The sequence below is a fragment of the Fusarium flagelliforme genome (assembly GCF_020744385.1).
Source record: "Fusarium flagelliforme strain FIESC 12 MPI-CAGE-AA-0113 chromosome Unknown B0J16scaffold_1, whole genome shotgun sequence".
NCBI lineage: Eukaryota > Fungi > Ascomycota > Sordariomycetes > Hypocreales > Nectriaceae > Fusarium > Fusarium flagelliforme.
Window position 1 is genome coordinate 5,313,054 of NW_025763503.1, and position 18,083 is coordinate 5,331,136.

Sequence of the window (18,083 nt, forward strand, 5' to 3'; positions counted from 1 at the left end):
TGATGTTTTAGTTATCATTAGCAGTTGGAGCCCAGCGGAATTGATGCGGGCACGGGCCTGGGCTCTTTGATGGTAGGTACCTGGCCCCTGGATTTGGCGGGGATGCTACAAGTAGATGCTGAGGTCGAAGCTTCTACCTTGCATTACATGACACCTGCTCCTTTAACTTTGGTGACTGAATTATCAATTCTTGAAAGGATCAGAGGAACTATCATGAACACTTTGAAACGCTAAATTGTTTAGTATTAATTTGTTACACTCTCTTAATTGACTTTGTATCATACAATGAGCTGCATTCCTTGTAAGCCACGTTGCGATATTATACTGGGGCTGAAACAAAGCAAGACAGCCTCTTACTTCAAGTCTGACTTGGACGTATTGAGGAAATACTGTTGAATAATCGACGCCAAATAATTGCTTGTCAGGGACTAGGTACTGCCGTATTTGGAATACCATCAGCGTATTCGAGCCCGAAAACCAAAGTCAGAGCCACATTTGCAGCGTATAACTGGTTCATACTCTCAGCTGTGGCTGTGCTACTGCTTAGCAACTCGATGATGCAAATGATTCCACAGCTTGCCACTAATCAAGACCCTGGATTTATAACGTCTATCTTTTGTATGAGAATGGCAACTCGTTCTTAGATCAAAATATAAATATACGCATCAAGCCTCTCATCCAAATGCGCTTCTCTCCATTCTTATCAAACATTCTCTTCACTTTCTCAAACATTACTCGTGTGAGACCTCCACTGACTTCACACTTGGCTTATCGACCTCTTCCTCTTCGATCTATGTCTGGAATTCCTATCCTGGGCGCTCTATTTGGCACTTCATCCAACAACAACTCCAAAATGTCTTATCCCGATAACCGTTCAAACGACGAGTGGCGAGCCGTTCTCAACAAGGGTGAGTTAAGACTTACTCAATGATCTCGTCCAGTAACTGACCAAAGCAGAGCAATTCCGCATTCTCCGTGAGAAGGGTACTGAGCCTCCCGGTTCAGGAAAGTTCGACAAGCACTATCCTGACGAGGGCGTCTACACTTGCGCGGGCTGTGAAGCGCCTCTCTACAAGGCTACCCACAAGTTCAAGTCCGGCTGTGGTTGGCCAGCTTACTTCGACAGCATCCCTGGTGCTGTTGTTCGTCATGAGGATCGCACCTTTGGCATGGCACGAACCGAGATTGTCTGCTCCAACTGTGGTGGTCACTTAGGACATGTGTTCAAGGGTGAGGGCTACGATACCCCCACTGATGAGCGTCATTGTGTGAACAGCGTCAGTCTCAGCTTTTCACCCAATGACAAGGTTGTTAAGGATAAGCCTGAAAGCAAGGCTTAATTTTGACGCTTAGGAGCTTAGGAAGGCGGTTGATGAGACAATGAGGATACGAGCGGTTGCTTGAATGAACGGGGTGTATTTGGCGCAGAGAAAGCAGTTGTATCATCACAAGAGTTGAATAACCAATAAGATTGATTAATGAAAGTGTTTCAATTCAAAGTGACCGATCTTACAGAGGCCCGAGTTGGCACTTACTACGCCGTATTGTTATGATATAGGAATTCCACCTCACCTCTAATTTGTCAATTACATCAGTCGAACCTCTCGGGAAAGCAAACCCGCTCCCCTGAGTCCTCATCCCAGTGCGTGAACTGTTGTGTGTCCTGATCCCATGTCCAATAATCATCCTCCAGATCACTCTGTTCGGCGAACTCGATCTCGGGGGGAGTCAAGGGTTCTCCTCGCATATAGGCTTCCTCAAAATCTGGGCTGACAGTTCCCAGTGATTTGTTCTCCGTAGAAAGAGCTAAACATTCTAATTTCTCCTCTAAATCTTCTATCCTTAGTGGCTCCACGGTTTTGATTGGTTTCCGGTATCTATTCCTCGCAGGTTCGGGGTAAGTACTGTCGGTCTTGGCTGAGAAGTCTCTCTCCTGGTCTTGATTGTCTTCCGGATATACACATACTGAACATGAATCTTTATGGTAACCAGCACGGCAACTTGGAGTGTCGGTCTTGGTCACTTGACTTTTTCCACAGTCGGGCTTCCGCTGGTGGTACAACTGTCTTCGACGACATCGTGCTCTCAATGAGGCTTCCAGCGAGCGGGTTGCAGAGAGCACAGTTCCACGTGTGGTATGAAACTGGCTTAGGAGAGGGATCTATGATGAGTTAGTATCGTATGATGATATAAAGCTTCAGACAACAATACCTGGTACACTACCTCGCAGCAGCCTTGTCCACTGTTTTCCAGAACTCCTTTCTTCTGCACTGAACCGCTTGGGGATGTGGCTTTGGAGATTATCTTGATAGCCATTGGATTGAAGGACCCGGTTGGCTTTCTTGTAGATGACTGTATTTGTTTCTGAGGCGTTGTTGGTGTTTCTGTGACTTCCGTCAAAAACAACCGTCAAGAAATTATGGTATAAGTCAGAATGCAGTGAGATGCAATCGTGATTGGTATACCTAGTGGCCTTTTTCAAGAACTCCAATGGCTTAAAAGACTTATGTTGAGTCCATTTTGGGGCATAGATGGACGTTTTATGTCCTCAAATCGTGAGGCGACACAGAAATGGTCTGCATTCATCTCACTTGAGCTTGCGGCTCTTGACGGTAGTCAGACGAATGTGTTGGTAATTGAGGCGTATCACACACAATGTAAGCGATTCTCACAAGAATTTATCATGGGGAGTCTTTCGATATCGGAGCCTGGCGCCCGAGCGATATGCTATTGAGAGGCGCAGCAATCAGTCTAACTCGTTAGTCAACCCGATATGCAGTCGCCTTATAAAATGAGGTTGAAACTATCTTGACTGAAATATTTCAATAAAGATGTCAATTTCAATGATATTAAATGTAACTGTGATTCAAAACAGTGCCTCACATTAAATGTGATAAAGCGCAGTTTCAATCATGCGTGGTGAGTCCAGATTGCATAAGTCATGACAGGCGGCTCTTGATTTCACCGTAACGCAGCACAGCCGCCTTCCTCTCGGTAGACAGAGGCTGTGCATTTCTACCTGCACCAGGAACCACTCGAGAGCCTTGTTTTTTACATATTCTGCGGGCATTTTGACTTGGGCTGACATCCAGACCGATATGCCTCGAGTTCGAGAAGCATGTCACCCAATGACTGGACGTTGATACTTGCATATTGGCTGTCATGACTGTCACGATGCGATGTTTAAAGACCCCTGGCTGTTTTTTTGTTTTTCCTACTAACTTAATGCACATATATACGGACTATTGATATACTTCTCTAGTCCGGGTCGCGGCTCATCTAAATTACCTACAGTATCACACCGTTTCAAGTTCACGCTTCAGTTTTGGTAGTTCTTCCAACTTCCACTTCTATTCTCTTGACAACGTTCAACATTGTAACCAGGCACTTGAATTCTTTGCCTATTATCCATTTCAAAAATACTGCAAGTTATGCCACAATCGAATCGTCAACGCAACCCGGCTCTTGCTTCTCAGCCTAGTCACTCAAAACTAAGTACACTTGAGGATACTATCAGACAAGCAACCCGCTCGCGTTCACCCACAAATCTCAGTCCTATTTGCAAGCCTCGATCAAGACGTCGAAGTAGCGGATCTACTACTTCTCATGCTACCGAGTTATCTCGTCGGCGTAGCAGAAGTAGGCCTCGGCTGGATACTTCGTTCTCAGACCAGTCGATGCGAACCCAAACCCAAACTTCACCAGTATTTTCACCCTTGGATTCTCAGCAGCAACCTTCACCATTTCCTCAATTTTCACTCGGAGAGCCAGTCTTCCCAGATGATGAGCCGCCGAGTCAGGGCCAGTCTCCTGTTGCACAGCCGCCTTCCGGGGATAACTTAAATTGGCAATTCACAGCACAGCCCCTCCAAACCAGAGCTCAGTCGTCTAAAGTCAAGGACGGCCAAATGATCCGTATCACTCTCAAGACTCCGACAACAGAGGTACCATGCATTGCGAAATGCTATCTCAACCGTGCACTGAGTGTCGTTGATAACGAATTTGCTCGCAGCTGGAACATCAAGATACATCCTGTTCCTAAGCCGCGATGGAAGGATGCAAGACACTGGTGCGTGTTGGACGCAATTAATGTGGAAACAATCGGAGATATTCAGCAGCAACTGCGAATCCGACTGGGCAAGCTCCCAGACCGGCGATTTAGTATTGAGCTGGGCGTTGATGCCCTCAAGACTCTCCGTCTAGTTGATGAAATTGGTAAGTGCCTAACATGAGCATGTATTCATGCATGTAGTCCCAATTAGCTCAGGTACAAAGATTGCTAACCCCATACAGAAGCAGTCTCGCCGCTTTCTAGATCTGCACCTCCCAGCCAATATCCATCGTGGACCGATATCAGTTCTTCTCACATGCCGCAGCCGCAACAACCTCAGGATCCAATCTTTGGATATGGACTTACACTACCAACACAACAGCCATTCCCAGCTGGGCGCAACCGCGCAGTAACAGTGCCCGCGATACCATTGATCAGGATAGACACGAGTCACACGATGTTCGACAATTCACTATCAGTCCCTATGTCTCTTGGCGACTCAGGATCTGGTGAAGACTCTAGTTCACCATGGGAGACCATGTCGCTAAATTCTCAGTCATATCAAGATGACAATGGAAACGTCTGGAGCCCAGCTATTTCTGAATGTGGTATTTCCTCTTCTTACGATACCTGTATGAAATGATGAGTCAGACTGATGACAGTGTACCTTGTTTTTTCTTTCTTCTTATAGATGGTCTTTGTTTCTTTTCTTTGGGGTTAGTTGGGGTTTATTTGTTTCCAAATTCTTATTTTTCTTTTTCACAAGATACCCATTCTGGAAAATACCATTCTGGGAATAAAGTAGTATAGTCAGTCAGTCAGTTGAGTGGTGGCATGAATCAGGTCTAAGACAAACATCAAATATTTGCTTGTGACAGTAGGGGGTCCACGTGCTTACAGTCTCACATTCCCCGTCAAATCGTCATTTTTTGGAGTATCTTAGCCACCTCGTGACGCAGCAAAAAGTAAAGACCAGACCTCTAATAAGCAATTGGAGATTCTCCCCCGCGTTGTACCTCGAAAAGCTGGGGAACAAGGAACCTCGATAGCAACTGGCATGTGATCCGGCGCTAAAAAAGAGAAAGAGACGCTAAACCACCGCCAAGCATGGGGCAAAGAGATGCCTCGGTTCCCCGGTTTTTCTGCTGTGGAATCCCGTCCCCAGGCGTCGGTCTTCGGTCTTGAATGCCTCTCCTGTGACAGAGAGAGCTTCCCAACTCTTTTCTTACACAAATATCCGAGGTCTACCGAAAGTTTCTCTGTATAATAATCTCCTGCTGACCATTTCATCTCATCCCATCTCTGTCTTTGTCTTGCGCATTATACCCAGCCCTCAACTTCTTTACTACATTACCCTCAGTTACATCATAGCAAAAATGGGCGGTATGTCTAGTCGTCGCGTTCTGCGCTTATCACAGTTGCAAACTAACATCGTCTTCAGTCACCGACCGCATTATCCAGATTGGAGGCCAGATCTCTGGCAACCCGACCGCTGGCGGTCGTGAGAAGATCCTCCAGAAGAACCCTGATGATGTACGTGGGCTACCTAGAGATAACTATCTTATGCGCCAGAACCAGTCGCTAACTGCCAATAGATCGTCGTCACTGCCGCATGCCGAAGCGCATTCACCAAGGGAGGCCGTGGTGGTTTCAAGGACACCCACGCTGCTGACCTCATGGCCGGAGTCCTCAAGGCTGTCCTCGACCGTTCAAAAATCAACCCTGCGCTCGTCGAGGATCTGTGTGTCGGAACCGTGCTTGCCCCCGGTGGTGGTGCTACTGAGATGCGAGCTGCCAGCTTGGTCGCCGGTTTCCCTGAATCCATCGCTGTCCGAACTCTCAACCGACAGTGCTCCTCCGGTCTTCAAGCTACCGTCGATGTGGCTAATCAGATCAAGACCGGCATGATCGATATTGGTATCGGTGCTGGTGTCGAGAGCATGTCTATCAACTACGGCCCCAACGCTGTCTCCGAGTTCTCAGAAGACTTCGAGAAGGTCCCCGAGGCTGCGAACTGCAAGGTTCCCATGGGTGTTCTGTCCGAGCAGATGGCCAAGGACCTCAACATCTCTCGACAGGCCCAAGATACTTTTGCCGCCGCATCATACCAGAAGGCTCTCAAGGCCCAAAAGGAGGGTCTTTTCGACGAGGAGATTGCTCCTCTCACTGTCAAGTTCGAGGACAAGGAGGGTAACACCAAGGAGATCACCGTCTCCAAGGACGATGGTGTCCGAGAGGGCATCACCGTCGAGTCCCTCGGCAAGATCCGCCCTGCCTTCTCCAAGGACGGATCCATCCACGCTGGTAACGCCAGTCAAATCTCTGACGGCGCCGCTGCTGTTCTTCTCATGAAGCGATCTACCGCTGAGAAACTCGGACAGAAGATCCTGGGCAAGTACGTTTGCGCCTCAATTGTCGGTGTCAAGCCTCTTCTCATGGGCCAAGGTCCCTGGAAGGCTATCCCCAAGGCTCTTGACCTGGCCGGTATCTCCAAGGACGATGTCGATATCTGGGAGATTAACGAGGCTTTTGCCAGCCAGTGCTTGTGGTGCGCCAACGAGCTCGGTATTCCTCAAGAGAAGATCAACCCCAAGGGAGGTGCTATCGCCTTTGGTCACCCTCTGGGTTGCACTGGTGCCCGACAAGTTTCTACCTTGCTATATGAGTTGAAGCGAACTGGCCAAAAGGTCGGCGCAACATCTATGTGTGTAGGAACCGGTATGGGTATGGCTGCCATCTGGGTGGCCGAGTAAGAATGTACAAGTATAAATAGCATGTATGAAGCACATTTGTATTTATCCGCAATCTATGATATCTTATTCAAAAGCCTTCTATCCTAGTTCCTACATCCTTCTCTTGTGCAACCTCGATTAAATGTGTCCCGACCACCAGATCCATCAGTCCGAGCCCGACACTTTTATACACCACAGTACCGTCTCGTAACCATCGACAGAGATGGTCTTCTGACTTCCTCTTTTCTTTATCCAAAGAGCTACTAGAGCTCTTTCTTGAGTGGAATATAGAGCCAGATCTCCGCCTTCCAGAGTCAACTGAGCCGGTAGGGCTGGTTGGTGTTTCGCTGCTGTACACGGATGACATAGAGCTCCTGCCATGGATATCCATCTTGTCCATGTCTGAAGTTAAAGACGCTTCACTGCTACCAAAATCATCAGATTCTTCTATAGCTAGACGGTGAAGCATCACCAGCTCTCCCAATCTGTTGTGGAATATTAGTTACTCTGCATGTTCATGGAAAGAACGAAGTACTTACTCAACCATTTGGTGGGGACCAATATTGGCCGCTATAATTTCGCCTGCATCCTTGAGTACGCCTCGGATATTATCGACGACGATCACTCCCCCTTCAACAGCATGCTTGTGGAAATGTCGATGTGGCTTGTCATCTCTCTTGACTGCCAGATGTAAAAGATCTTCTGGCAGCTCTCGGTGCCTTGGTGTAAGGCTTCCTACGGCGATGATAAGTCTTCCTTTCTTGCGGCCCTCATGAGACGTTAAGATGGACCCATCGAATAGGTCGTCTTGTGATGAAGTACAGCAATAGATCACATCAGCTTCCCTTATCTGCTCTTTGATCAAACGCTTATACTCGTGGAATGCGGGGATCAGAAGTCCAAACTTGGTGTCGTACCAGCCTTCTCGTTGCTTGATCTCAGGATCGATGTTAGCGAATCGTTTCAGTAGCCCAGTTGCTTTTTCACTCCATCTGTGATTAATAACGTGTATTTTCTTGATCGTGCTCCCGCGCATCATGAGAGCCAGTCGAATATGCCAGTAAGCTTGGAGACCACTGCCGAATACAGTCAACGTTTTGACGTGATTACGACGTGCCAAAAGACAGGTCGAAGCCAGAGCGGTTCGAAAGGCTGTCAAAGCAGTTGCATTGATGATGCCGAGTGGTGTCCCATCTGGTCTGAATAGGTTGACAACGCCTACTGGGCTAAGCTGCTCAGCATCGTTAGGGTACTCTGGAGCTTCCGGGCTAATTGAAGAAATCACTTTTCAGTCAGATTGACTACTTTATTATAACTGGAGCTACTCACCTTTGCAGCCCATTCCGCATGGAGCACATGAGGGTACATAAAGGGTTTCAGCCATCGTTTCTGGATGCAGTGTCGAGGTGCGCTCTGGTTCCTGGAAGGCCTCCTCCAAAGCTGGTATCCCAGTAGAGAACTCGTGAAGGGATGAGGCAAGTACATGGCGAAATTCTTCCAGCTCATCGATATTCAGGCCCTCCAAGATGGAGTTGACCTGGTCATTCGAGAGGACAGTATAAGTCATTGTCCTTTCAATGTCATTTAATGGTTGTATGTTTCGAGGGAATGGCCGGAACAAATAGTCGAGAGCTATTTAAACACCTGTCGGGGACAACGAGTTGGACGTTGAATAAGTCCGAAAGCCGAAGATTATTGCTTTCTAAGCTACCATGAGAAGAAGAGGATAAGTGCGTTGAAGATGATGTAATGGTGTAGAGGCAAGTGCAATGCTTATTTATATTGGCGGCAGTTCGCACTTGCAGCAAGAACCACCCCACTAACCACGTTGTTGGGATACGATCGTCAAAGACGATGGCATGTCAGTGACAGGGCTGAATGACTATAATCAAAGGTGATCAAAGTCTGGACTGAAAGATCCAGACCAGACTCCAATGGCCTTGTCTTGTTCATATCGCCAAATGTCCGTGCCAATCAATATTTCACAACCAGTAGTCGACATGGATGCTACTGTTTGTACCTATTTCAAGATGCCTCTAGTGCTGATTCGTGGAGCCACTATTATAAATTGATGCCTAGTGTTGAAATCGCAAGTCCGAATAGCTTCATGTTTGATAGACTTATACTTGGACAGTCATATCCATTGTAATTATGGAGATGCCAAGCACTTGATAGACTTGACAGTGAACAGTCTTGGCAGAATAGGCAGTCAAGTGTCTCTGAAAAACGTTGGACTTGTAAGCGAACAACTCCGCATCACTCAGTTCTGGGCGAGGCTTGGCAGTGCCGCGTAGTCAACGTACGTCACTTGACTGTATAGAAAATGAGGTTGCCTAACGGGAAAACGAGTATACATATGAAAGAGCGCACAAAGAAAGAGAAAGGCACAAAATAGCGAAACGGAACCAAATGTGCCTGTTGTTGTGTTTCATCAAAGACCCGAACTGGAACCTCCAACCTTTCAACGTCTCACATTGACTTCTCCACTGTCAATAGCGCACCATCCATCCTCCTTGCAGGGACCCTTCCCCTACAAAACGACCACCTAGACGCTGGGACCTCCCTCCACTCACCTCACCTGTCCTTCCAGGCCTTGTCTGGGCTGAACCGTATTGACACAAGAGCCAAGCCCTGCGCCAGCCTCAATCAAAACTGGGGACCGCCTCTCAGCAACCATCCCATCCTCTCCGATCCGTCATTTGCGAAAAGGCTACGTGCATCATTTCAGACTTTCCCAATACAACCACAATCCATCGCAACCACACGACCAACCTCTCCGTCTTGTCGACTCGAGCTCCCATTGCTGTCGCCACCTTCTACAACTCACGATCTTGATCTCCCTCAATTCGAGTCCGCATTGATTCTCTCGGCTTCTACAATTTCCCTCGGTTGCTCCAACCCCGAATACGAACGTTCGACGTAAGCTGTCAAGATGACGCTCAAGGAGGAGTTCCAAACGCGAAACTTCAGTATGTTGCTCCCAACGCACTGCGCTGGTTATTGTTGGTACTAACCATGATATAGGCATCTATGGACAATGGTAAGCCACCGATCTTCAGCTGTTTAGAGCTTCAATCGTAGCTCGTTAGCTATCGAGTGCCTCTTTGCGACTTAATCCACATCGAACGAAATGCGCCGTCAATAAGAGACTAACATCGTCGGCGTTTAGGCTTGGAATTCTTTCCATGATCATTTGTCTGGCTGTTGGAATCGCCAACATCTTCACATTCCATATCACCTTTGTTGTTCGCATCATCTTCTGCGCTTTTGCCATGTAAGGGTTCCTCTGCACATTTCCACATAGCCAACCAGACTGACCATATACAGTGCATCGGCCTTCATCATCTTGTTTATCGAGGTTCCTCTTCTCCTCCGAATCTGCCCAACCTCGGGGAAGTTCGATGAGCTCATTCGCAAGATCTCGACCAACTACATGCGCGCGGCCGCCTACGGTGTCATGTCCGCTCTGCAGTACATCAGCATTGTCAGCGGCGCAAGTAGTTTGATTGCCGCCGCTGTCTTCCTGATGCTGACTGCACTATGCTACCTCCTCGCTGGTGTTAAGGGACAGGCCTTTGTTGGTAGCAAGACTCTTGGTGGACAGGGTGTTGCGCAGATGATCGTGTAGGTGCACCATGCACCTGCTCGATCAATTGCGTGGTGACAGTCCGAATACAACACCATCTTTACGATAAAGCATCATATGGAGTTCGCCATGTGGATAAGGTGAAGGAAGCTTTCGATAGTCGTGGGGGAGCGAGGAGGGAGGATGCTGATGTGAAAAAAAATCCGCTTATCTCGACGAGTGAGGATCCTGCCAAGGGCAGTGGCCTGTATACCCAGCTGGATTTGGCGTCTGGGATGAGGAACGGCTCATGTTTTGATTGAAGTTGCTGTTTTAGTGAACGAGTTTTGACGCCTGCGTTATCCGAGTTACGTTTTCAAATTTGATTATATCTGTTGTACTCCCTGTCGTGTCGTGCTGCTGTGCCAGATTTCTTATCATTTGTAGGTATGTTGTCCACTCGCCGACGATATAGTCCGATTGCTTCGAGCTTCAAAGCTCTCAGCCTCTTATCAGTTGCTGAAGACTTGGTGTCGACGCTGAAGTGCGATTGTGTATCATATCCAGTACATAGTGTGATCTACAACCTGCTCGATTGAGTCTGTCTCCCAAAAATAGAACAACATCCAATGCTGGTATCTTTGATGAAAGCTCTACCTCCCTCGTGATGTTGAATCAAGGGTTTACGGGCTTGCCGTTCTGCCGCTAGGTTGAAAGTGGTTGACGGTTAACAGGAGTGGGTAACGATCAGTTCGAGACCTTCTCAAAACAGATGGAAGCTCCATGGAATGCCACTGACCTGGAGGAGCCGTCTCATGGCATCGAATGACGCCTGTTCAAGATACTCATGGGCAGTAGAAAATGCTGACCTGTATAACATATGTTCTTTCATTGGTGAGGAAACATTGCTTTTTCCCGGCAATTAATTGGTGAAGATCTAGGGTAACCGGACCGGGTTGACTCCAGCTCCTCGGACAGCTGGAGGTTTTAGTACCAACAAGGTACGAAAACATGGCGTCAGAACGGTCCTATTTTGGATAGCTGCGGAAAACTTCTCTGTTTGGTTGGCGTTAACTGGAGATGGAGGGCGTGAAAGGGATGTGATTCGATTTAAGGATCGTGATTGTGAGATGTCCAGGGATCAATGTTCCTCGTGGGAAACGTTGGCGATCATCAAGAGCTGGTTCTTGTTTACATCCGTTAGACTAAAAGTCCAACAGTGTGCATTGCAACTGTTTGTTATGAAGATCTCTTGGAGAAGTCTAGAATTCTATCGACACTGACGATCAGCGTCGGGCTCGACCTTGGCCGAGTCGAGACTTTGGAGAGATATTGTAGTTACTTGGAGTTCCCAAGACTCATGTACCCTATTCGTGGTCTCGTACCAACAACGTTTTCACTTGCAATGCATGTTTTGATAGCTCCGTTCCAGCTGGTCAGGCGACCGTCAAGTTTACTCACCGTAATGTCCAGTAAAACTCCGTCGAGTAAGCGTCATTCTCTTGACCTCTTATGGACGGCGCAAATAGCTATCGAAAGCAAAGCAAAGCATAGCCGGCTGTAGTTTCCATTCATCGATCACTTAGTGGGGAATATGCTGCATGAGATCCCCGCCATGATGAACTACGGCGGGTCAGCGGGAGCAAAGTGTTGAGTATATCTACATACTATGATAGCTATGAGGAAGCTCATTGACAGTTGTGTGAAGCTATTAGAAGACCTGTTATGAACATTCTGCATTGACTGTCATGTTGCACAGCGCGTCTCAAGTTTTAGTCCATTGTTTAGATTGGTTTAGGGATGAGATAATCATAGACTCAAGGAACTGAACTGAACAAAGACTGTTTCCGTTCAGGGACTGTGGCATCATTGGATGCGGGGTGCACTGTAGCCAAGTCTCATGCAAGTGACGAAAATACTTTCTTTGAGAGCTCTGAGGTAAGCTTCAATACAGAGATTGACAATGGGGTGAGATAATGAAAAGTACTCAATTCGTTTTTGAGTGTGATGAGTATCGACAATAAATAGCTGAAACTTGCTTGATGAGCTTTGCAGCAAGATCATCATCTGGAAGCATTGGTAAAACATCCCACGATCTCTTCAACTCGTCAGAAACAACCCAACACCTAGTCACAGTACTGATCAGATACGTCTCGCACAGTCTCACTTGGCGCCATCGTCAATCCCTGTTTTCACAACGAGTGACGACGGACGAAAGTCACCAGCTCTGGTGGCACTGGGTCCCTTTCAACGACATATGTCACCTGCATGCTCAATTCTTTTTCAGATTCAAGCATATAAATCAACTATTAAGTCACCGAGTCCCCCGTTGTCGTACAGTAGCTCTTATATATCGTCCCTTATCTGTTCCTAAACTCCTACCGAATTCGTCACGTACTTGACTTAGCTACTTCTCTAACTAATCTCGAAACTATATCCATACCAATCACGGCTCTCCCATTGGTAAGTTTCTGTCCCTGATCAAAAGATCAAATCGTATCGGTGTGCGACGGGCGCAACTCTGGTGGGCGCAGCAGCCAACAGGGAGCGCCATGGCGGGCATTTCTCAATCCAATACCTCCCAACCAACTCTGATAGCAATGGGAACGGATCCGATCCATTCACAAGCGCTACACCCAACTTGTGTAAACCGTGGATCCGATAAGCACTGCAAAAGCACACGACAGGGGGCCACTACTGTACTGTACTGTATTGTACTGGAACTTGTAACCGGCTCAGGCCAGGCCAGGCCAGGCACAGACAGGCACAGGCACATGGATGGGATGGGATCTGATGTGACGGAAGCTGGTCTGTTTGGAGACCACCAAAAGTCTTTAAATACCAGTCTTTTCCCCTGTCGCTAAAAGCGCCAACAAACCCATGCTATGCTCTCCAATTGCTTTGCTTTGGTTCCGCACTTGTTCTTTGATCTTCATACTAATCGCTTAGTCCTGACCCATTGTTGGTTGTTCTAGGTCCCATCTCGTAGCCATCCATCGTCTTACACGCACGCAACTCGACCATCTCTCTTATTTTGTTTCTGCTTTTCTCTTTCTTGCTCCCCTCGAGCATCTAAACACAAGCAATGACCGCCGCCGCCATGCAACAACCTCCCGTTATCCCGCCTCGCCCGGCCAAAGGCCAGGACAGCAACGACTCCGCTGCCAGCGGCCCCAAGATCCCGCCTCGCCCTACGAAACGATCCGACCGCTCGATATCTCCCAACCCAACTCGGTTTGCTCCTTCTCCCTTCAACGAGGGCATTCCCCAGAAGAGCCCTATTTCTGCCCGATTCAACCCCGGTGATGCTCAACAAGAGCCAATCAACCGCCCTAATAGCGTCTCCATGCCTTCGATTGGCCAGGAGGGTGCTGAGTACAGCGCCGTGACCCATGAGATCAAGCCCGAAGAGGTTCAGGCCCCAGAGGAAGAACAAGATACCTCTCCCGAACAGACACGTACTATCGCCGAGGATCTTAAGCTCCATGCTCCCAAGCCTTCTCTGCCAGCTCATAGCGCCAAACAACGTGTTCAAGCTGTTACCCGCACCGACTCCGATAAGGCAGCACAATTCGGCATTGGCCGGCCTGGATCTACCCAAGCCACAAAGCAATCAAGTACCAACGTCTCGGTTAGCGATGGCCGCCAAGAAGTTGAAGATGATCATGGCATCCCTGAAATCGGTCAGCGTGTGCCCATGAACCCTCATTTGGGCGATGTTCAGGCTCCCTCGCCTGGTCCTGGCTCCGAGGAATTCAAGAAGCACCACCACCGCAAGCACAGCTCTCGTGGTGGACCCCCTGGCAGCTACGGTCTCCATGGCCACGGCGTAGCCCCTCAAGACAAGCTTGAAAAGGAATACTACGAGAAGCACCCTGAGGCCCTTAAGCGGGAGCATCAGACTCCTCTACATGACCGTCAGAATGACTTTGCCATGAGCAAGGATGACCTGAACAAACTGGTCAGAGATACCCGATCTCGTGGCTCCGGTTTGGGTAAGTATCATGACTGCTTGGAAAAACAATAGCTAATAATACAGGTACCTCGGGTTACCAATCTACACCTACCGATGAGGTTGGTTTCCAAGCCACCGAAGAGTACACTTCCCGACTCTCGCCCCGCCCTGCCTCGACAAGCGAAGGCAAGGTCCAGCCAATTTCATTTAAGTCGGAGATTACAAGCCCTGAGGGTGAACACACAGTGCATGTTGATGATCCCAAGCACCCAGAGTATCGGTCATATGGTGACGGCGATGCTGCTGTGGATGACGAGGAACATGAGTACACTGCACCCATTCTGGCTGAGGACGAAGTCAAGAACGACGACCACCCTTACACCCAGCTACCTGCTGTCCACCATCACCGCCGAGACAGCGGCGATTTGGAGGAGCCTACGAGCCGCCCTCAGAGCAGGACCAACCGACCCAAGAGCAGACCCACTAGTATCTACAAGAACAACGACTCTCAGGAGTTTGCTCCCAGATCTCTGGATGACGTTGAAGAGTATGAGCCTCTCTTCCCTGAAGATGGCAAAAAGGATGCCCAGAAAGCAACACCCGGCAACAAGGCCAGACATCATTTCCCCAGTAAGGACATTTGGGAAGATGCCCCAGAAAGTGTGCACTACACCGTCGAGGTTTCGACACCAGACCCAGGAGAGCAGGCAGAGCAAGCCGAAGAGCGACGACGATCGTCTGCTATGGACCGTCCCAAGACCCCTGCTCACCTCTTTGCTCAGAGACAAGAAGAGCTTGCAGAGCGGGAAGTGAGTGGCCCTGTAGATATCCAGCCTCCCAAGAACCATGAGAAGCCTATCTGGTACGAATCAAAGGACTCAGATTCTTTCCTGAACCAAGGTAAGAGGCCTTCCGCCGGCCAGCGATTCCCCAGCCGAGATATCTGGGAAGATGCCCCCGAAAGTCAGCTCTATGAGACTACTGTCGACTCTCCCCAGCCTCAGGCTGAGGCAAAGGAGGAGCCTAAGGAGGAGCCCAAGGAGCAGAGCAAGCCTGCCATCCCAGAACGACCGGTCAAGAAAGCATCTGAAGATCGTCCTTCAATCCCTGAGCGACCCAAGCCTAAGCAAAACGCAAGCGACGATGGAAAGTCGAGGCCTCCTGTATCCGAGAAGCCGAAACCCAGTCTCCCTCCTCGACCTACCAAGTCTTCATCTGGAGACTCGATAGAGACAAAGCAGAAGCCTCCTGTGCCCAGCAGACCTGCTGGTAGCAAGATTGCTGCACTTCAGGCTGGCTTCATGAGTGACCTAAACAAGCGTCTGAAGCTGGGTCCTCATGTACCGCCCAAGAAGGAGGAACCTAAGGTGGAGGAGGACTTGACCCAAGAGAAGGAGAAGGCTCCCCTTTCGGATGCCCGTAAGGGCCGGGCTCGTGGCCCACAACGCCGAGCTCCAGCAAGAAGCCCTGCTGCCGTTGCTGCAAACACAACATCCGCACCCGCTCCTCAGCCTTCAGCTCCCTCTTTGACATTCTCTGTTCCTCAGACCCTCTGGTCCATCAACCCTGAAGGCTCTTTATCTGTTTCTGGCGAGCAAACTCCTGTATCGGAGCCTGTGTCAGCATCTGAGCCCGCTTCCGCGCATGAGCCTGTGTCAGCACCCGAGCCTGTGTCAGTACCTGAACCCTTGTCAGTATCTGAACCTGTCTCTGCGCCCACGCCCCAGCCCACGTCAGTGCCTGAGCCGGAGCCTGTTTCGCACCCCGAGCCAGCTGAGAAGAAGGAAGACACAGTCGATGCACCTACAGCACCTCAAGAAGTGTTGCCCAAGTCAGAGTCTAATCTGGAGCCTAAGCCAGAACTACGTGGCGAGCCTGAATCGGAATCTGTTCCAGTGCACAGGGATCCTGAACCTGCTGCTGGAAAACTTCCCCAAGAGGCCGAGCCCACACTTCCTGCGCAGCAACCCGCTGTTGAACCTTCCCTGGAGCCCGCTCAGGAAGCACCTGTCCCCGAGGCGCCAGCACAGGAACCCAAGCAGGAGCAAGAGCCCGTTTCGGTCGAAAAGAGCCTTGTTACCAACACTGCTGGCGAGAGTATCTTGGAAACGACCGTGGATAAGAAGGATGGAGGTGATACTATTGAGCCTGTTGGGGTGTCTGATGAAGTTAAGCAGTAAAGTCGATCTTGGTAGCACATAGGAACATCGTAGACGGCTTGGCCGGCAATAATCACAACTGAAAATCTGTCTAGCGTCAAACGAATTGAATCAAATAAAGCGGTAGTAATAGGTACTTAGTTCATTTTATACAATATATAACTCCCAGGGTTCATATACCAATACAGTGCCATGCAGACAAACCACTTGCCTTACTTGCGACCCCATGAGTTCTCCTGATCTGTGCTATTCCTTTCACTTTCAACAAGTCGGTCAAACTCGTTTTGTGCCTGTTCCTTGGCAATAGCCCTTTCCTCGTCCGATTTACTGAAGGAGAAACTCTCACTTGAGCTACCGGCAGCCTGGCTGCCCCAACCAGACTGTGATTGCGGCTGTGACTCAGTCTGAGAACGAGCAGCCCAAGCTCGAGACTGATAGTCAGATTGCTGTGGTTGTGGAGCACCCTGTGATTGTTGTCGAATGCGATCCCACGCAGAGCCTGAAGGAGCAGCGACTGGCTGTTTGCGAGCAGAGACTGCGATGGGGGAAGCATCGTCGTCATCGTCTAGGACACTCCAATCATCCTTGGGCGGCTGCTGACTTTGCTGCGTAGCGGTAGAGGATTGGGATTTGTCCCAGTATTGGGTGGGGGTGGACTGATATGACTGATAGCCGCTCTCGGAGCTGGCGTTATTGGTATCGTTGTTGGCCCATGGGTTGTCCTCTCCTCCCCTGTGTGCATCCTTGCCCGTGAAAGCGGTCTTTGAAATAGTAGGATTTGACATGACTTGCTCAACACGTTGACTTGCATCTTTGGTGAATTGCTTTAACCTCGGATCATTGGTCATGGCAGCTTCGGTTCTGATAAAATTGACAGCTCGGAAAGCTGGCTCAACCATGAACATAGTGACACCGGCATATGCAGTAAATCGAAGTGTATGCCATGTCGCACGAGGGTAGGAGCCCCTGATCTTCTTGTTGGTGAATATGCTGGTGGCCTCATTAGGATTGAATCGGCCACCGAGCTTTGGTTTATAAAAGGGGAATTGCCAGGTGTGGCGACCACGGTAGGTCATATATCCGGCGATTGCGAGGCTCAGCCACTTCAAACTGGCATTGGTATGGATGTTGCTGAGGGTGTATTCGGCGATGGCCTTGGCTTCTTCGTCCTCGAGATCTCTACCGAGCGTAGCAGCAAAGCCGGAGACACGAGAAGTCGCAACAAGGAGGTTCCATTCGCGACGATATCCGATGATCGAGGCGTAAAATGGAGGAGAGTATTCGTGGAACGATCGAGTAACCTGCTCTTTTACGCGGGGTTCATATTGATTGCGCTGAGCGAGGGCAGCTTGGCGCCATTCTTCCATAGAGTGTCTGTAGTTTTCGCGGGATTGAGCTGGCCCAGAGCCATTGGGTTGAGGATTCATCGCCATTTTAAGTATGAGTTCAAGCTATAGAGAGCTAAACTTTGGGCGAACGTTGCGAATTGAAGATTCAATGGTAGTGGAAGATCGTCGAGTGACGGAATTGGCGGGACCAAAAATGGTGACGCTGAGAAGCTCGGTCCACTGACGCACATGCCTGTCGAAGCTTCGATTGTGGGGTAGCAGCTGCACCTCCC

General features: G+C 49.2%; 8 protein-coding genes across 8 annotated transcripts; 5 read left to right on the top strand and 3 right to left on the bottom strand.

Annotated features, from left to right (window-relative positions):
- The first annotated feature begins 586 nt into the window (after nucleotides 1-586).
- B0J16DRAFT_32630 (putative methionine-R-sulfoxide reductase SelR) lies at nucleotides 587-1,425 on the top strand. The gene is made up of 2 exons (XM_046125984.1): nucleotides 587-908; nucleotides 958-1,425. Exons 1-2 carry the CDS (start codon nucleotides 683-685, stop codon nucleotides 1,338-1,340), a joined length of 609 nt encoding a protein of 202 aa, XP_045989655.1. The 5' UTR covers nucleotides 587-682; the 3' UTR covers nucleotides 1,341-1,425.
- On the bottom strand, nucleotides 1,426-2,316 carry B0J16DRAFT_391745 (uncharacterized protein; the record flags this gene model as incomplete). The annotated part of the gene is made up of 2 exons (XM_046131951.1): nucleotides 1,426-2,161; nucleotides 2,212-2,316. The coding sequence occupies 2 exons, from the start codon at nucleotides 2,314-2,316 to the stop codon at nucleotides 1,592-1,594; spliced, it is 675 nt and encodes a 224-aa protein (XP_045989656.1). The 3' UTR covers nucleotides 1,426-1,591.
- A 1,016-nt stretch (nucleotides 2,317-3,332) lies between these two features.
- On the top strand, nucleotides 3,333-4,914 carry B0J16DRAFT_32647 (uncharacterized protein). The gene is made up of 2 exons (XM_046126009.1): nucleotides 3,333-4,215; nucleotides 4,294-4,914. Exons 1-2 carry the CDS (start codon nucleotides 3,432-3,434, stop codon nucleotides 4,692-4,694), a joined length of 1,185 nt encoding a protein of 394 aa, XP_045989657.1. The 5' UTR covers nucleotides 3,333-3,431; the 3' UTR covers nucleotides 4,695-4,914.
- A 291-nt stretch (nucleotides 4,915-5,205) lies between these two features.
- Nucleotides 5,206-6,878, top strand: B0J16DRAFT_329628 (Thiolase, N-terminal domain-containing protein). The gene is made up of 3 exons (XM_046126343.1): nucleotides 5,206-5,434; nucleotides 5,493-5,584; nucleotides 5,647-6,878. Exons 1-3 carry the CDS (start codon nucleotides 5,428-5,430, stop codon nucleotides 6,802-6,804), a joined length of 1,257 nt encoding a protein of 418 aa, XP_045989658.1. The 5' UTR covers nucleotides 5,206-5,427; the 3' UTR covers nucleotides 6,805-6,878.
- On the bottom strand, nucleotides 6,872-8,600 carry B0J16DRAFT_367159 (uncharacterized protein; the record flags this gene model as incomplete). The annotated part of the gene is made up of 3 exons (XM_046130118.1): nucleotides 8,113-8,600; nucleotides 7,323-8,067; nucleotides 6,872-7,268 (listed from the first exon to the last, which is right to left on the bottom strand). The coding sequence occupies exons 1-3, from the start codon at nucleotides 8,348-8,350 to the stop codon at nucleotides 6,872-6,874; spliced, it is 1,380 nt and encodes a 459-aa protein (XP_045989659.1). The 5' UTR covers nucleotides 8,351-8,600.
- A 1,115-nt stretch (nucleotides 8,601-9,715) lies between these two features.
- B0J16DRAFT_378461 (uncharacterized protein) lies at nucleotides 9,716-10,411 on the top strand (the record flags this gene model as incomplete). Its single annotated transcript, XM_046130923.1, has 4 exons — nucleotides 9,716-9,752; nucleotides 9,808-9,823; nucleotides 9,953-10,057; nucleotides 10,111-10,411. The coding sequence occupies 4 exons, from the start codon at nucleotides 9,716-9,718 to the stop codon at nucleotides 10,409-10,411; spliced, it is 459 nt and encodes a 152-aa protein (XP_045989660.1).
- A 2,816-nt stretch (nucleotides 10,412-13,227) lies between these two features.
- Nucleotides 13,228-16,596, top strand: B0J16DRAFT_329639 (uncharacterized protein). Its single transcript, XM_046126344.1, has 2 exons — nucleotides 13,228-14,343; nucleotides 14,388-16,596. Exons 1-2 carry the CDS (start codon nucleotides 13,434-13,436, stop codon nucleotides 16,481-16,483), a joined length of 3,006 nt encoding a protein of 1,001 aa, XP_045989661.1. The 5' UTR covers nucleotides 13,228-13,433; the 3' UTR covers nucleotides 16,484-16,596.
- B0J16DRAFT_329641 (uncharacterized protein) lies at nucleotides 16,597-18,022 on the bottom strand. Its single transcript, XM_046126345.1, has one exon. It carries the CDS (start codon nucleotides 17,893-17,895, stop codon nucleotides 16,675-16,677), a length of 1,221 nt encoding a protein of 406 aa, XP_045989662.1. The 5' UTR covers nucleotides 17,896-18,022; the 3' UTR covers nucleotides 16,597-16,674.
- Nucleotides 18,023-18,083: the final 61 nt, after the last annotated feature.

Excerpts from the sequence above, each read along its gene's own strand:
- B0J16DRAFT_32647 (XM_046126009.1), top strand. The coding sequence starts at position 3,432 with ATGCCACAATCGAATCGTCAACGCAACCCGGCTCTTGCTTCTCAGCCT. Across the intron at positions 4,216-4,293 it reads CCGTCTAGTTGATGAAATTG|AAGCAGTCTCGCCGCTTTCT; the intron begins GTAAGTGCCTAA and ends AACCCCATACAG.
- B0J16DRAFT_329628 (XM_046126343.1), top strand. Across the intron at positions 5,585-5,646 it reads TCCAGAAGAACCCTGATGAT|ATCGTCGTCACTGCCGCATG; the intron begins GTACGTGGGCTA and ends AACTGCCAATAG.
- B0J16DRAFT_329641 (XM_046126345.1), bottom strand. The coding sequence starts at position 17,895 with ATGGCGATGAATCCTCAACCCAATGGCTCTGGGCCAGCTCAATCCCGC.
- B0J16DRAFT_32630 (XM_046125984.1), top strand. The coding sequence starts at position 683 with ATGCGCTTCTCTCCATTCTTATCAAACATTCTCTTCACTTTCTCAAAC. Across the intron at positions 909-957 it reads GCGAGCCGTTCTCAACAAGG|AGCAATTCCGCATTCTCCGT; the intron begins GTGAGTTAAGAC and ends TGACCAAAGCAG.
- B0J16DRAFT_329639 (XM_046126344.1), top strand. The coding sequence starts at position 13,434 with ATGACCGCCGCCGCCATGCAACAACCTCCCGTTATCCCGCCTCGCCCG. Across the intron at positions 14,344-14,387 it reads ATCTCGTGGCTCCGGTTTGG|GTACCTCGGGTTACCAATCT; the intron begins GTAAGTATCATG and ends CTAATAATACAG.